The following is an 18,768-nucleotide window of genomic DNA, read 5'->3' on the forward strand; positions in this document are numbered from 1 at the left end:
ACAAAGAGGTAGGAAATGAAGTTGAGCAGACGGCCCATGTGGGCCTTGGGAGGGGGCCTAGACGAGCATATTTCTTAAGTGTTATGACTTCCACTGAGTTGCCCAGATCAGAGCTTTACCAGTTGCTCAACTTCAGCTCATTCCCCACCACGGTCCTCAGGGCCAAGTGTCTATCTCTCCTCCTTTTCCTTTAGTCAATAGAGGGATTCCGAGTTTCTTATTATGTGCATTATAGCACCATGATTTTTCTGCCCTAGAGCTTATCACCATTGTAATAATTTAATGATTTGTATAATTTAGTTAATATCTGAATTCCCTATTAAGCTGAAAATTCCTGGCTTGTTAACACTATATCCTCAGTGTCTAGCCCAGAACTTAACAAATATTTGAATGAATGACTGCTTTTCTTCAGAGTGCAGATGACCCTGGACTAGGCTCAACTTCCTGGGGACCTGGAACCACCACAGAGCTTTCTCAGGCTCCCAGCTAAAACTTGGGTCAGCACCTCCCTAGCCTCCCTCCAGGTTTGGAGCACACAGTGCCAGGCAGTCATCAGCCTCCCGATGCCCTGACTTCTGATGCTTGGCTGTGGATGTTCATTTCACAGGAGCCCTTGGAAAAGGCCCAGCTGCTTGCACTAGTTGGGGACCAGCTCATCCAAAGCCACCATTATGCCGTGGACTCCATCAGGCCCAGGTGTATGGAGCTCAGGCACCTCTGTGATGACTTCATCAATGAAAACAAGAAAAAAAATGACATTTTAGGAAAGTCCTTGGAGTTGCATAAACAGCTAGACAAGGTGAGCAAAATGAAGCCATGAACAGGATGTCTGCAAGATTTTCTGTAAAGCAGTTTTAATTATACTTGTCCTCCCTGCCTCACATGATTGATGAAAGGATCAAGTACTTTATGAGAAAAAGTGATTTAAAGGCACTAAAAATTGCAGATTCTAGGTCATAGAGTTATTGAAGGTAAAAAAAAAAAAAAAAAAAAAAGTACCCCAGCCATCACACCACACCCCATTAAAATTAACTAAAGTCCATTTCCCTCTGTGTGGAACCAGACTTGAAGAGTTTCTTCTGGTCTGGCCCTGGGGGCACATTTCTTGATTCCCTTTCAGGCGTGCAGAGAAACAAGCACTATATTTGCAGAGTGCTTCCCTCATATAAAGGCAAGAGATTGTGAATCCTTTTGGAGAAGGTTAAGTCATAATGACCATTATAACCCCCTGCCATTTATTGAGCACCTTCTCTGATCCAATCAGGTACAAAATTGCGTCATCTATTTAATCCTCAGGATAACCTGTGAGGAAGGTATTAATGGCCTCGTTGTACAGAGGCAGCAACTGATACTCAGCATGGTTAAGTCAGTGGGTCTCAAAATTTAGTGTATGAGAATCACTTAGTGAGCCGTTAATAATTGTAGATTCCCTGATGCCACCCAGAGACTCAGATTCAGTGGTCTGGGATGATGCCGAGGAATCAGTATTTTAGTAAAGTGCCCAAGTGAGTCTGGTGCAGGTGGTGCAGGGACAGCACTGAGAAACCCTGGGATAAGTGATTGCCTAAGACCACACATGGCTTAACTAGCGGAAGCCAGATTTGAAGTCAGGACTGCCAGATTCCAACCCCGGAGCTTCTTAGGCTGGACAGCAAGGCCTCACAGAGAGAGGGGAGTGTGGACCCTCATGCCCTTTGGAGGTGGCCTCTGTGCCCAGTCAGCAGGAGCAGTGACTTCTGGAGCCTTCCCTGTCAGCTGTCCCCAGGCAGCATGTGGCTGATGGCCGTGAGTCAGCGTGCTCCATTCCCACAGCTGTTTCTGCCATGGCTGTGGGCACCCGCCCAGGCTGTTTACGTCAGCCCATTGCCAAAGGGATTTTAATGTCAATGAAATACAGTTGTTCCAGAAGCAAGTGGCTCAGAAGGGGCTGGTGCACAGCCGGCTGTGTGTGCTGAGCTCGCTGCCGGGTCAGCAGCTGTTTTCCTATCTCCGTTTCTGCTCCAGAGATAATAGCCTGGCATGTGTGTGTGAGAAAGCAAGTAGCCATTGTAACTCTGTAGAAGACCACAGCGTAATGTTTTCTACAGATCTAGGCATGATGTGTAAAGAGAGAGTTTTCACAGCATGTATCAAAGCATGGTTTCATATTATTTTGAAAATTAAAAATGTGTGAAGCAGGGGGAAAAACTTACTCACGGACACCTACACCTCCACTACCCCCATCCCTACACAGTGGTAATTGTTAATTTTGAAATATTTTTATTATTTTTTGTTATTCTAAAGGTATATATTCAATTTGGATAATTTAAGAAAAAAATAAAGACAAACATTTAAGTTGCTTGTAACTTTTCCACTTAGAGATAACCAGTTTGGAGTGTTATTAATACCTTTTGATTTTTTTTCTCTCTCTGTATTAATTTTATATTGCTTTTCAGGTCACATGGTAAAGGGAAATGCAGATGTATTTGCACCGGAATCTTCTTTTCATATAAATATCCAGGTAGCATAAGGGCACCCTGACTTTCTTTTCAGGTGCCTAAGTGGAGTTTGAAAGAGCAAAGAAAACAAGCATTTTATAAAGCTGAATTGTTAGAATTCATAACCTATCTGATTTCATCCCAGCATCTAGAAAATCTGAGTATTGCTGTGCTGAATTACAAAGGTTTGCATTCTTGGATGTGTCTTTACTAAAGATGAATGCCAATAAATGTGAATATGAATTACCTGGGAATCCAAAGAAGAAAGTAGTGTTTTTGTTAAAAGGGACATTCCCTCCCCCAGGAAATGGAGGGGCCAGGTCTAATGCATCAGTAATCACCCTGTGTTCTGGTAACCAGTTAGGGTGCAAGACAAATGGCCTAGCAGGTAAACCCGAAAAGCCATTGATTACATTTCTATATGGTTAGATCAGCCTTAGAAATCTTTAACTCTCTCCTGGAGATGTAGCAAGTACTGTTAGTGGAAAAGAGAAGAATGTTTATATGATTCATTTTACTGAGTGACTTCCCTGAGAAGTAGACAGAGGTAAAATGGGTCTGGACTTGTCCACCTCACAGTTTTATTTGCAATGGTTAGACTCCTAAGCTTTATGCTGTCTCATGGCAATTTCCCATTGTCTCAGAATCCTCGTAACCCCCTTATGAGCTCAGATCTCCTGAGAATTGTGGTGGCTATGAGTTGTGGTCTCTCTTCAAAAGGTCAGCCAATGGTGTGAGGCGGGAATCTACCTCTTGGCTTCCCAGGCTGTAGACAAATGCCAGTCTCGAGAGGGAGTTGACACTGCCTTGAACGACATTGAGACATTCATGGGCAGGGCCGAGGAGCACCAGTTGCCCTGCCCCAAGGAGTTTTATAACCAGTTTGAGTTGATACTCACCCATGATGTAGAGGTAATGTTTCTGGGTTATTTTGATCCTGTGGTTGGGAAAGGGGTGGGGGAGGAGGGGAACTTTGCCTGTTGCCTAAAAAAGTCCATGCAGGATATAGTGAGCAGGCTGTATTGAGTGCTGACCAGTTCTGGAGCCTTCACGTGGCCTCTTAGACTCCTGGCCTGACCGTCCTGGCAAACTGACCCTTCATGGTCTGACTCAAATATCACCTTCAGTCAGTCATTTCTCTATAAATACTCATGGGCATTTCTGATGTATCATTCACTGTGCCAACTGCTGAGGACACAGTGATGAGTAGAAATAGGCGTGTTTCCATCCCTCGTGGAGCTTACAGTTAAGTGGGAGAGGCTGAAAGTATGTTGCAAGCTGAGATAAGTGCTCTCAAGGGAGGATTCAGAGTCCTACTGGGCATGTGACACAGGAACTTGACCTGGACGGGATCAGAAGAGGCTCCTGGGAAGAGTCCCTGGAGGCAAGGCCTGGAGAGCGAGTAGAGAAGATGGGGGAGCCCTTCCAGACAGAAAGAACAGCATGTGCAAAGGCTTTAAGGCTGGAGGGAGTCTGGCACAGTGCAGAACCAAAAGGGCAGGGTGGCCGGTGTCTAGAGAGCAAGAGAAGGGTGTGTTGGGTGCGACTAGAGAGAGGCAGATGAGATGGGGCTATGTGGGCCACATTAAGGAGTTTGGTCTTTATTCTAAGAGCAGTGGGAAGCCATTGAAGGATTTAAGCAGGGGGATAACTTGATTGGATTTGCATTTTGAGAAGAGCATTCCTCCATGAAGCCAGCAGGGTTACAGATGGATCTGGGATCCACATTATCTTGTATGTGCCTCTGTTTTAGGAGCTTCTTTACCTCTTTTGAGTAATAGACCCTATTATGAATCTGATTCACATGTTTTTAGGATTCTGCACACTCAAAGTGATTAAAAGAAGTTTGATTTAGGCACTGTTTACAAAGATATGGGCAAGATTTGGGGAACACAGCAAGGGTTGGTGAAGCACCCTGGGGCTAGCAAGAAACAGGGAGCAGTTGCTACTCCCAAGCCTGAAGGGCCGAGGGGAATCCAGGAAGAGCTGAAGCTGTGACTGTACAAGAGGGCGGCCAGAGGAGCTGCAGGCTTGGGTGGAAGAATGCAGTCACTGGTAGAAAAATATATACTCCTACTGTTCTCGCTCCCTCTCTCTGACTTCCTGGTGGTGCTTCCCATTGGCCAAAGCCAAATAAAAGCTGGTGAGCTTATCCAATGGAATTCGTAGAAGTCAGCTTTCTGGGGCACAGAGCAGGGCAGAGAAGATGCAGGGGAGGAACAAATAGGGAACATCCAGCATGCATAACATTTTACAAGTGATTTTAGGGAGTACTCTCAAGTCCGTCCATGGACCCCGGCCAAGAACCTTTGCTCTAATGTGACACACATCAAACTGTATTCTAGTTGTTTATTTCTAATATTCGTCTTACTTATTACACAGGGAGCTCCTTAAGGGAAGAGTCTTTGCCTCATCCATCTCTGTGCCCCTGTGCCTAGCCTGTGCCTGGTGTCCAATCCATGCTTGTTGAACAAGTGGGCAGGGAGGGTGGCTGCGTGGGCAGGGAGGGTGGCTGCGTGGGCAGAGGGCGGTGGGGGCAGCTGGGCGTGAAGCTTAACCTTACTTAGTACTGTTCTTTCCCTGACTCCTCCCAGTGAGTTCTGGTCATGAGGTATGAGCTCGAGGTGGGGTGGGGAGTGGGCAGGCCACCATTCCCAGCATGAGATTCTTCCATTTTTCCCTGTATAAGGGACAAAGAGAAGGCCGATCTGGTGTACATGCTACATTGCCGACACAGTATTGGCACCCCCAGGTTAAATCCCTAAGGCAGAACAGTCTCAACCCAGCTCTAACTCCATTAGCTGATCAAATAAGTGTAACAGGTCTACCAGGGAGGTGTGTGGCTGCAGCTGCAGTTCTGACTGGCTTCAGCAAACTCCCCCACCACACCACCCACCAGAAAATAAATGCAAATTAATAAACCATGTCTGAGAAACAGGCAGAAATGTGGGTGAAGGGAAGGATTGGAAGAAGAAGAAAAAAAATCAAAGCCCATCTTTTCTTCTTTTGGTTTGGAGTAAAATTCTAGGTTATAAGATGTAAATATCCTGCTGTGTCAGAGGGTGAGATTTGTGCACTGGTGAGTCATGACTTTGTTGTCAACATTGGCACTCTATACATACAGAAATACTCCTAGATATATGTTGGGTTGGTATAGACACATGTGTTTCCTTACTTTGACAGTTGAGGAGGCCTAGAAACAATGAAACCACAGTGTCAGTGGGCACACTCAATACCAAGATCTTGTTTTTTGACATCATTCTCCAAGAAACAAAGCCAGAGCTCCTTCAAGAAATAGCCACTTCTAGGACTGGGGCAGGAAATATACAAGATGATCCTGGATCATCTTATAGTGCCAAAAAGTAAGGAGGTGCTAAAAACCAAAACAAAACAACACACTACAATGAGGGGGCAAAGGAGCCATTGAAAGCACTCCCTTTGGCCAATGCTGGAACAATTTAAGCAACAAAACTAATAAAATATTATGGTATTGAGTTACAACCCAAAGTATAAAATATCTATTTTATCTATGAATCCATACTGACATAAATAAATGATGGAATAAATAAATAAATGAGGGGAGAAGAAACTGATCTCTCATGCAGAAGAATTTAAATTATTTTTGCAGATATTCTGCCCTCAAGGACAAGGAGAGTAACTTCCCTACTCCTTAAGTGTCAACTGCACATAGTGAATTACTTCCAAAGAGCATGAAAATAAATAAATTGAAAGGAAAGAGTAACCATACAGTGGAGAAACCTAACAAATATCACTTTACCCAGGTGATCCAGGTCAACATCCACAGTGATGAATCATGGAGATAGAATGTACCCATGACATGATGTGATGAAAATGGCAATTTACCTCTGTGAGTTTCCTCCCCAAAACCCACAGCCCCAGTCTAATCATGAGGAAAACATTAGGCAAATCCCAATTAAGAGACATTCTACAAAATGCCTGACCAGTACTCCTCAAAATAGCCAAGATCATCAAAAACGAGGGAAATCTGAGCAACTGTCACAGCCAATGGGGGCCTAAGAAGATGTGACAGCTAAACATAATGTGATATCTTGGTGTGGTGGTGGTGGGGAATCTAAAGTATCAACTTTATTTAATTATAATGTGTCAGTATTGGTTCATTAATTGTAACAAATGTACCCTACTGTACTTACCCTAAAGTAAGATGTTAATGCTAGAGAAAACTGGGTATTAGGTATATGGAACTCTGTATTACTTTGTGATTTTGCCATAGATCTAAAACTACTCTGAAAATAAAATTTATTTTTAAAAAACTGGCATTCTAGGTCTAAAAATGGAATCTGTTACATTGGAGACACAGGGGCTACCAAACCGCATCAGAAATTAGACTGTTGTTCTTACAGAAGCCACCCTGTCACTGTCAGAGACCCTTAAAGTGCTTTTTCTTAAAACATTACGATTTTGCCACCCTCTTGGTGCTGCTGTTTTGGTTTCCCTTCCTCGTTCACTTTCACTGCCTAGTCCAGAGAGTGAAACAATCTCAGTAGCAGACAGCAAAATACAATTCTTCAAATATTCACTGGGTGCCCAGTTTGTGCCAGGTATGCTGTGCTCTTTTCTGGGAATAAAATAGTGAAAGTCACAGTCCTTGAAGTCAACAGGTAGGTGCTGGCAGTTTAGTGGAAGACAAAACACGTTCCCAGTCACTGCTTGTTGGTCTGAAAGCATATAGAATAGAAGGGACAGTGGGGCCCACAGGGAAGGCAATGGTCAGCTTGGCCTGAGTAGGCCAAAATATTCCACATAGAAGAAGATACCTAAATTTAATCTGAAGGATTCAGTAGAAGTTTTTCAGGGAAACAAAGTGGGGGGAGGGAACCTCGGCAGAAGGCAAAGAAGGTGCAGAGGCAGTGAGGCTGGGAACAGAAGGGCATCTGGGGACCTGCCCCAGCTGGAGGACAGGGGTACGGGGGCAACAGGTACTGACAGGGAGGAGCCTAGTGCTCCAGGACCAGGAGTCTGAACTTTATCCTGACACAGAGGGGAGCCCCTGAAGGGCTTTTAAAACAGGGAGGTTATATGATCAGATATACATTTTAGAAAGATAATTTTGATTGTAGTAAGAAGAATGAATTTCCAGGTAGAAAGAAGAAAGGGGGAAATGCAGTTGTTAATCTTGCATGAACTTCCCCATTATCTGAGTTTAGGAATTCAGAGCTACGTCTGACTGTCTCACTGCTGCCAGGGTGTACCTGGGAACTTGAGGGGAAATGGCAAAGGTGACCCGAGTCCTGTCTAATCCAAGTACTGAGTCATTGAGCTCTGGCTTGGGCGTTGACCTCACACCAGGGCTGTCCACCGGACAAAACCAATCTCACAATCATTCATTCAGTCAGATTTCTTGATCTTTGTGCAGCAATTGACACCCATGTCTCAGGTTCCTCAAGCTCATCACCAGGCCAGAAGGGCAGGAGTTACTGATTATCAAATGTTTTCATCATCTCCCAGGAGTACAGATTGACATTGTCCTCACACTGACATAAAGGAGCTTGGTTTCTCTGGGGACTTGGACTCATAGCTGTGTTATCAGAACCTTTAGTAAATCGTACAACTTAACTTCCTGACCCCAGAGAGTACTTTCTCTGAAGATTCCCTTTCAATACAGACTCTGAGCTTAGTCTAGACTAAGGACCAGCAAACTGCAGCCTTGTGGGCCAGAGTTGCTTGCCACCTGTTTTTGTAAATAAAGTTTTATCAGAACACAGCCACACTCATCATTTATGTATTATATATGGCTACTTCGATGTTACAGCAGCAGAGTGGAGTAGTTGAGACAGAGGCCAGATGGTCTACAAAGCCTAAAATATTTACTATTTGGTCTTTTACAGAAAAAGTTTGCTGACCTTTGGCCTAGACCAGCACTGAACAATAGAAATACAATGCAAGCCACATATGTAATTTAAGATTTTCTAGTAGCCACATTTTAAAAAGTGGAAAGAAACAGGTAAAATCAATTTTAATAATGCTTTATTTAACCTATATGTCCAAAAATATTATTTCAATGTACAATCAATATAAAAAATTATTAATGAAATATTTTACATTCTTTTTTCAAGTGGAATCTTCAAAATCCACAGTGTATTTTATACTTATAGCATATCAGACTAGCCACATTCCAGGGAGTCAACAGCCTCATATGGCTGTCACTGCAGTGGTTATTGCATTGGACAGTGCAGGTCTGGAGTCTGAGACCCTCTAAAGAGTGAGACCAGTCCCAGATCTTGGTCCAGAGGCCAAACTTCATAGGCCGTCAGGCTGTGGGGGAACAGTTGTTCTACAGCTGACATTCCTGTACTATGGAAGCCTGGTTGCTCTGAGTCCTACCTCAGGGCTGGCTCTTTGTTCTTTTTATCAGAAGATAGCCCAGCATAAAAAAGACAAATTTACTTTTCTGGTTGCAAAACGTGCCAACCTCCCTGGGTATATACTAGGCCTGCACTTTTGGAATTAGTCGTCCTCAGAGCACCCTGCATGGCTTATGGTGGTTCAGCTCTTCTGGTACTGGGTCCCTTCTTCGGTGGTTAAAATTATCCAGGGGAAGGATGCCAGAGTTGGTATGACAAAGTGAAGGCTACCTGCTTCCCCGGCTGCACCAGAGCTAGAGGGATATCCTGCTGGAAGCAAGGAGAAGAAACACAGCTGGATGCAGGCCTTGGTGTAACTCAGACTTCCAGCTCTTGATTCTTGTTTTCTTGAGCCTCTATCAAAGAACTGATAGTTAAGGGAATGTCTGTGAGCTCCATCTTTTCTCTGGTATTTCTTCAGTTTATTATTTTTCTACTTATATATAGAGAAGGGCTCACACAGAATAAAATTTAGTATGTATCTTTATTAGAGGTGTTTCATGGTTCCCTTGATCCTGCCTCAAAGTTTAGCCAACTCTTTCCCTTAAAATACTTAAACTCTTTATTCCATCAGGGCCCTTATTCAGGTTGCCTTTCTTATTAATATTTTGAAATCCTCCTGTTTTGTACATTGGTCTAATGCCCTTTATTTGTGGCCTGTAACATCCTTTCCTACCATTAATGGACATGGCTAGGTGAACATTTATCCACTCAACAAATATTTACTGAGCACCACCCTGTGCCAGAGAGTGTTCCAGGAACTGGAGGTACTGTAGTGAAAACGATATGGTCATTGTCCTCAAAGATCTCAAGTGGGAGATCCTGACTCTTAGAAGCACAATTTTGGAGCATTGCAAGATGTGCAGTGACTTGCATGAGGATGCCCAGAGGAGGGTCACCTGAGGGAGGTAGGGCTGGGTGGAGGAGGGGAAGATGGGAGAAAGGGAATGCTGCATGCCCTCAGGCTCAGTGCAGGGAAACCTGTTCATCATGATTTACTTTTGTTACTGCAGGCCAAGGCCCAGAAAGTCTTGCAGAAGCTGAATGATGTGCAGGAAATATTTCGCAAGAGGCAAGTGAGTCTGATGAAACTGGCAGCCAAACAGACTCGCCCCGTGCAACCTGTGGCCCCTCATCCTGAGTCTTCCCCAAAATGGGTGTCATCGAAAACCAGCCAGGCTTCCACTTCAGGTAGATTATTTGGGGGAAGGAACCTTTGTGGCTTTTGTGTTTCATCAGCACCAATGAGGGTTGAGATTGTGGTTGTCTAAGGTAGATAATGCTCAGTATTTTGACAGATGTTATTCAAAACAAACTACAGATATGGCATAGTGCAGATACTGAAGACAAACACTTGGATAACACTGAATGCCTGGATACAAGGAGAAGCCCATAATCTGCTAATGGAATAATACAAATGCACAAATAACATTGGTATAAAATAGACTGTATTAAAGACCTTAAATGCCAACAAGTTATTAGCAATGGAGTGGTAAAATTGGTTCTTTGAGAAGATAAAAAAATAGATAAGTCCTTATGCCAATACCAGGTGGTCTTGATTACTATAGCTTATAAGTAAGCATTAAGATCAGGTAATCTAAGTGTTTTAACTTTGTTCTTTTTCAAGATTTTTTGGCTGTTTTAGGTCCTCTTCATTTTCATGTAAATTTTAGAATCACCTTTCAATTTCTTCTGGGATTATGACTAAATATATGGGTCAATTTGGTCAAAACTGTTACCTTACCAATATTGATTCTTCCAATTCATGAATATGTTATAACTCTCCATTTATGTAGGTCATCTTTAATTTCTCTCAACAATGCAATAGTTTTGAGTGTAAAAGTCTTAGGCATTTTATAATTTTAAACCCTATAGTAAATGCAATTTACCATATATAATAATAAGAATATATTTCTACAAATAAATATTTTTCACATAGAAATATCATCATGTAATCTGTGAATAAAGATGCTTTTACTTTTTCTGTTTCAATCTTTCTGCCTTTTTTCTTGCCTTATTATAATGGCTGGGACCTCCAGTTAGGAAGATATCCTTCCTTTTCTCAATATTAGGAAAGAGATCATGTTAAAACTTAAAGTATGATGTTAGCTATAGGTTTTTCACAATTATCTTTTTTCAGATTGAGGAATTTCCCTTCTATTCCTATTTTTTCAGAGTTTTTGTCATGAATAATAACTGAATTTTTCAGATGCAATTTTTGGTACATATATTGAGATGATCATATGGTTTTTCTCCTTTGTTGATATGATGGATTACAATGATATATTTTCAGATGTTTAAACAACTGTACATTCCTGGGATAAACTGCTCTTGGACATGATGTGTATGTCATTTATTGCATCATGTATTATGAAGCTCTGTTATTAAGCACATACGTATTCATAATTTTTATGTCTTCTAGATATATCAATACTTTTATAATTATGAAATGTCTCTCCTTTTCTTCTTACCTCTAGTAATACTCTGTAAATCTATTTTGTCTGCTATTAATGTTGCAGCCATTGCAGCTTTCTTATGCTTAGTGCTTGCATGATGTATTTTTTTCCATTCTTCTGTCTTTGTATTTAAAGTATACTTCTTGTAGGCAGCATATAGTTGGGTCTTATCTTTTTAATACAATCTGTTCCCCTCTGCCTTGTACTTAGAGTATTTAGTCCATTTACATACAATGTAATTATTGATATGGTTGGATTGAGAGCTGTTAACACTATTTTGTTATTTGCCGCATGTATTTTTTACTCCTCTTTTCCTTCTTTCCTGCCTTCTTTTGGGTTAGTAAATATATTTTAGTATTTTGTTTTATTTCCTCTATCAGCTTATTAGCATACCTCTTTGCATTGTTTTCCCCCAAAATGTTTCTCTAGGGATTACTATATGCATTCTTTTTTTTTTTTTTTTTTTTGAGACAGAGTCTCACTCTGTTGCCCAGGCTAGAGTGCCATGACGTCAGCCTAGCTCACAGCAACCTCAAATTCCTGGGCTCAAGCAATCCTTCTGCCTTAGCCTCCCAAGTAGCTGGGACTATAGGCATGCGCCACCATGCCCAGCTAATTTTTTCTATATATTTTTAGTTGTCCAGCTAATTTCTTTCTATTTTTAGTGGAGACAGGGTCTCTCTCTTGCTCAGGCTGGTCTCGAACTCCTGAGCTCAAACGATCCTCCTGCCTTAGCCTCCCAGAGTATCATACGCATTCTTACCTTATCACAATCTACTCTGACTTAGGATCATACCACTTTATCCAAAATATAGGAACTTTGCAACAGTATAGTTCTATATGCCCCCTCATCTTCTGTGCTATTCTTATCATAAATATTACATCTACATATGTTAAACTCCCCACTATGGTATTATAATTTTTGCTTTAAATAATCATATATCTTTTAAAGAAATTAAAAAATACATATATATATTTATATTTACCCTCTTATTCACCATTTCTGGGGTTCTTTAATCCTTATTATAAATCTGAATTATCATCTTGTGTCACTTCTCTTCAGAATAAAGAACTTTTGTTAGCATTTCTTGTTGGGAAGTCTGTTAGCAACAAATTCTTTCAGTTTCTGTTTATCTGAAAATTATGACTTTTGGTAATTCTCCATTTTGCAATTTATAGTCCCTGTCTTCAATCATATATTCCACTTTTTAGATATAAGCCTTGATAACAGTTTTGTACATTTCTTTCCTAAATTTCTCTATGCAAACACACATTCTCAATGTTCACATTCATACACATGCACATTCAGACATATTTTTGCATACATACCACAGACACACACAAACACACACTCAGAGACATCCTTCTTGGATGGTTGGAAATAGGACTTAGTTCTCTTGACCTCTCATCTTTCCTCAAACTAAACCATGGTTACTGCTATGACTCGGCCTTATTCATTGCTTCAAGGCACATATATTTGTTTTAAGTAAATAAAGCAAGAGGAATAGATTTGCTTCTCAGCTTTTCAAACACAAGTTTTCATAATAGATGATGCTCTTCTAGCACCTCTTGTATTATCTTGGATAGAGCTGGAGCCCATTCTACTAAGTGAAGTATCCCAAGAATGGAAAAACAAGTACCACATGCACTTACCATCACATTGGTATGAACTGATCAACACTTAAGTGCACATGTAGTAGTAACATTCTTTGGGTGTCAGGCAGGTGGGAGGGGGATGAGAGGATGGGTATATTCACACCTATTTGGTGAGGTGTGCACCATCTGGGGGATGGACACACTTGAAGCTCTGACTTGGGTGGGGCAAAGGCAATATATGTAACCTAAACATTTGTACCCCCATAATATGCTGAAATAAAAAAAATTTAAAAAGATAATGCTCTTTCTCATGGTAAACAGATCTTCATCATGTCTGAATGGGTAGTCATTGACCTAGGTCAGACAACTAGCTCATTTTCAAAATAATCCTGCACTTTTGTTTCTGAAGAGTAACTACTAAGTGTGACTCAGACAAGTTACTTACAGGATTTTCAAACACATTTGTCTGATTCCTTGGTAACTGAGTCTGTGCCAAGATAAATGATGGTATTTCACAGTATAAGGAAGGTGAGTAGAGGAGCTTAAGAGATGAGAACTGGAATCTCAGCTCTCAATCTTGTTGGTTGGGTTCCTTGGGTACAACATTTAACATTCCTGAAGTTCATAAGGAATGTGAAAAAACTTTTTAATGCCATGTGGCTATAACAATAGCTAGAATGTATTGAGTGCTTACCATGGTCTACATACTTTATGCATATTAACTCATTAAAGCTCCATAACAAGCCTTTACTGTAGGCTTTCTCACGTTATAGAGGAAGAAGCTAAGGCACAGAGACTACTCGGATCACATGTGTCTTGTGCACAGAAGAGCAAGGTTGGAACGTTGGCAGCATGGCTTCTGTGGCTCCGCCTTTCGCTGCTTCACTCTGCCTACAGCATCAAGGGCCGGTGCCTCTCCATCATGGTGTCACCAATCACGGAGCGGCATTTCTAGCATCCAGCTATTATGCCTGGAACCACTCACTTTGCAAAGATCCCACAGAGAGTGAGGAGCCCAAAGGATTGTTCATTATTATAAAGCAGCAGCATTGGTCACATAACCCAGGGCAGCAAACAGTGTATTTTTCTACAATTTTCAACATAACAGCTATGAAAAGCCCACAGAAATCCCCAGATGCTTCCAGTTGGCTCACAGAATGTGAGGGTTGGAAGGGGCCTCTGGAGGCCAGATGGTCAATCTCCATCAAGTCTACCATAGATAAAGAATCAGTGACATGTCGGTGGCATTAGTTGATAGCATTTTGGCCATGGGACCTAGAGATGCTCAAATCCTGCTTCATGTTAATCACATGTAAAGTTTCCCAAAGAAACTGCATACACAAGGGTGGTGACAGTGACAAATAAGAACTCAAAGTACTGCTTACCTATTATTAGCTTTGTAGCCATCACCTCCAATACTTGGTAAAGGTGGTAAAGTGGGTTGGGAAGGCTTGAGGCTGAACCAGGACTTCTTCCCAGGTCCTAATGTTACTACCACATGACCATGGAGCCTGAAGAAGGGATATACCCCAGGTGTCTAGGGTCCTGTGGGAAGAAGAGAGGGAGATAGAATGACTGAGAGAAGATAGCAAGAGCAAGACAGCCCAATTCCTTCCTGCCTCGGCTAACTGATTCTACCACACAGTCCTCTGATCCACTGAAGAACAGGGTTCCGTCAGTTCTGGAATCCAGCCATTATGCTATCAGATTAGCAACAACTTCTTCTGGAGCAAGCATGGGCATCCCCTCCTGATTTAATTATAATATGATCATGTGTGCGTATATACAAAGAGAGAGCATTTTAAAGAAGACTATAAGAAAATATACCAAGTGATTGTGCTTAAATGGTTAAGATTTTAGTATTTTCACATTTTCTGTAAAAAGCCCAAATTAATTACCTTTTAATGGAAAAATATATACAATAAAATGTGATACTTAGAATTTAGTCTTCTAATCCAAGAACAACATCAAGTGCGATATTATACAGTACAAACGATACTTGCCAAAGTAGCAGTGCATAACAGATCCATGAGGTTTGTAACAGCCGGGGAAAACTACGTGCAGAAGTCAGGGCCTGAAAAATGGGAATGATGGAAATTCTGTCGTTTTTGCCACATTATATTTACTGATTTGTTGTGGTTTGATGTTTCTTGTAGTACTGGGCGTGACTTTTGTCTCTTCTGCTCAAGTGTCAGACCCCTGGGGTGAAGACTTTCTTTTCTGTCTTTCCTTCACCCCCAATTTCATCCACCACCTGGGAAATCACCTCAGTAGCTCAATTAGGCTTCGTTAGTCAATCACGTCAACACAGCCCACCTGTTTGTCCAAGTCAGGCGGCGTGCTCTGAGTTATAATTTATACGTCAAATGACCAAATTAATGGCACGTTTTCTTTATCCCTGCAGCTCCTCCTCTGAGAACGTCTGAGGAACCTCATACAGAGAGAGATTTGAACTCCCTGGAAAAGGAAAATGATGAGACTAAATTTGAAGTCAAGGTAAAATTGCCTTAATTTTACTGATAGACATTTCTGACATGAGAGAAAATTGCTGCCATAATTATCAATAAATCCACAAATCATGTTCCCCTATTCAATCCTTCTCATCACTTCCAGAAGATGTGCCCACAAAAGCCCATAGCATGGACTCTTACTCCCTAGAGCTAAGATTTGTACAATTTTTTTTCTTCCTTTTCTTTCCTCTAATTGCAACTAGAAATGAAAACTGGTCATATATGTAATTGTTGGTAGATACTCTTTTATTGAAGGAAAAGTCATTTTATTCATTTTGATAATCTGACTTCATATTTAAAATTGGTTGAACAATGTGTGGTTCATGTATAAAAAAGCATGACATAATTGCCTAGCTACATGCACACAAGTGCATGAATAACTGGTGAACTCTGGACAAGCTCTGTGGATTTTGCCGATGTTGATTACTTCGTTTTGATATTATACTAGTGTAAGATTGGAGGAGTTTGGGGAAAGTGTGTATGGGACTTCTCATTTCTTTGCAACCTCATGTGACTATATATAATTATTTCAAAATAAAAGTAAAAACCAAAGCATAAACTTTGCAATTAGGCAAACCTGGGTTTGAGCTAAACCTCAGTTTCTCATATATAAAAATAGTGATAACAACAGATACCTGCTGAAACTGTTCTGAGCATCAAAAGAAAATTTGAAAATTGCCAAGCACTATATAATATTCAAGTAACATTATATTTAGAAACCCAAGTAAAATGAATTGTGAATGTATGTTGCTGCACGCAACCCTAAAAGGAATTCTCTTTCCCCTGCCTCACTGAAAATTAAATATCCAAGTGGCTGAATGGTTCTGAAGCCAGAGGCCAACTGACCATGGGCTCAAATGGACTTTAGCAACAGGTTAGATCCATCATCAATGCCTAATGTATCTGAATATAGGACCCCATATGGACTCAACTGACCTTTAGGGAGTTAGGCAGAAATCAAGTCTTAGGCTTTTCTTTCTGGAGGAAGAAACAGTGTGGGAACTAGAGTTCCCAGCACACTTTTCTTAGAGAGAGAAAGCTGCATTCTTCTGCCAATTTGTTTAGTTATCCTGTGTTCTGGGGAGATTAGCATGTGCCATTGCTCCTTCTGAATCCCTCATGGTTGGAAGAATTGTATCACCATGTCTTCTCAAGTTAGGAACCAGTTTGCAATTTCATGTTGTCTTGATCAGCCATTTAAAAAAGTAAATAGCAATTTTTTGAAATGGGTAAACATAACGAAACTTCATCTGACTTGACACCTGTGGAATCTGTAGAATCATTGAGTAATATTAACAGGGTTTAAATGTGATCATCTTCAAAAGTGAACATCAGCCTATCCTTTTCGGCACCCCAGACTTCTGAGAGAATGTCACCTCTGAAGGTGAGGACTGTGTCATATGCACTGCAGCCCAGATTTGGCCCCTGAACTAATATGCTGTTGCCATTGACTTAACGATGTGATTCAAACTCACTTTATATCTCTTTGACTTACTTTGCCCATCTTCAGAGAACATGTTTATGACCTTCACACTTTATAAAGATGCCATCAAGCCAGGAATGGTGGCATGTACCTGTAGTCCTAGCTACTTGGAAGGCTGAGAGAGAAAGATTACTTGAGGCCAGGAGTTCCAAGTTACAGTGAGCTATTATCATGCCATCCTGGGCAACAAAGCGAGACCCTATCCCTTAAAAAAAATATATGTGTGTGTGTGTGTGTGTGTGTGTATAAAGATGCCATGGGAGTTTTAGGTACATAGAGATTCTCATATAAAGGAAGCCAAATTAGAATGATTTATTTCAATAATTGTGAACAATAAGTACAAGTGCCATTGTTTTATTTGTTGTAAAAAAAAAAAATAACAATTCAGGAGCAGAGGTGGGGACAGAATCAGAAGCCTATAGGCTTGGAAAGTGTTGAGTAGAAGCCAAGAAGCTCTGATCATTGGACTTTTGGTTTCTTCCTTCTTCTGCTATGCTGTTTATTTAATTCAGACTCCAAGCCCATCTGCTAAGATGCTATCTCCCTCAGTGTTTAGGCAGCTTACAAAGAGTACGGGTACTACTAAGCAAGCACAAGGACATGTTAGAATATCCTTCCGTGCTTTAGTTGTTTTTTCCCTTACTATTGATTCATTTGTGTATTTGATGAAGGGTTTTCCCACAACAGCATGCATGTTAACAGTCACAGTGGAGGAGGAAGCAGGGTAGGAAGAGGGTGGTCGAACTTCTGCTTAGAAAGACCAAGGCTATGAGAACACATGTAAGCAGAATCCACAAAGTCATGAACAACATGAATAGGAAGAAAGTGAATTTATGTACAGAATCCCCAGATCCTAGACTTAGAAGTGAATTTAGGACCAATAAATGCAATTAGTGTTTCACAAGTTGGGTATTATAACCAGGGAAATCATTACTCCTAAATATGTAAGAAAAGTAACAAGAAAAAGGTAGATGAGAAAAAAAGATTTAGATTCATGTCTTCCTGAACCATGGTTTTTTAAAAGGGGGACCATGGTGGACTAACATCAAGAGCAATTATTGCTGCTTGTGTTTTGTGGCCATCGTCCAAGGCAGATGACCAGGATGGATAGAGCATGCGTCTAACTCTGGGTGGTAGTTCTGATATCCTTTGGCCTTACGCCTAGAACTCAAAGATGAAATGAAATCACAGCCAGTATAGTAGAATGAATCATAGCATTGTAATAAATGCCGCTCCTTGTGCTCAAGAATAAATTCTCTGAGAAAAAATAGCTGTGAAGCAAAACCATCCATAATTGGCAGAGTCACTGGTACTCACTACCCACAACCAAAATCATGACGTGGTTTCAGCATCGTCAGAGAAAACCTTCCCTCTTCTCTGCCAGGGTGATCCTTGCTGTGCCAGTTCTCAGGAACTTGAGAAGCTAAACTTGACAAGGCAATTGAGACTGTCCCGAGGCCATCTGGCAATGGTGTTGCCACGAGCTCAGCTCACTGACATCATGTGGGAAAGTCCTGTGGTGGAAGAGATATGCTGTGGTTGCTGGCAATAGTGATATGGCTATTTCCTGTTCTTCATGTCACAAACTGGAAGCTGCAAGTGTGAGTCACAGAAGCTGTTTTCCCTAGGCTGCTCACATCACAACCTCTCTGGAAGCTGGGAAGAAGCCAGAGGTTGACAATTTCTTTTTCCTAAATATGGACCCACAGTGGTCCTGGGTAGCTATTAAAGTCGTTTAAAGTATCAGAAGCCTTTGCAGGCTTCTGAGCTAATAGGCTCCCTAATAAAAAAAAAATTATTTTTTGAAAGCAAGAACTGAAAGGGAAGGAAGAGGTGAGAGGAGGGCTGCCAATACTGATCGAG

At 41.2% G+C, this 18,768-nt stretch overlaps 1 protein-coding gene across 1 annotated transcript in view; it reads left to right on the forward strand.

The window, feature by feature from the left end:
• The window catches only part of MCF2L2 (MCF.2 cell line derived transforming sequence-like 2), a 207,438-nt gene that overhangs the window by 107,513 nt on the left and 81,157 nt on the right, over positions 1-18,768 (forward strand). Inside the window, exons 11-14 of the mRNA XM_069471995.1 lie at positions 608-799; positions 3,198-3,389; positions 9,874-10,051; positions 15,317-15,408. Of these exons, the coding sequence (XP_069328096.1) occupies positions 608-799; positions 3,198-3,389; positions 9,874-10,051; positions 15,317-15,408 (654 nt within the window). The remainder of the gene's footprint in view (positions 1-607; positions 800-3,197; positions 3,390-9,873; positions 10,052-15,316; positions 15,409-18,768) is intronic.

Source organism: Eulemur rufifrons, chromosome 7 (genome assembly GCF_041146395.1).
Source record: "Eulemur rufifrons isolate Redbay chromosome 7, OSU_ERuf_1, whole genome shotgun sequence".
NCBI classification, from domain to species: Eukaryota; Metazoa; Chordata; class Mammalia; order Primates; family Lemuridae; genus Eulemur; species Eulemur rufifrons.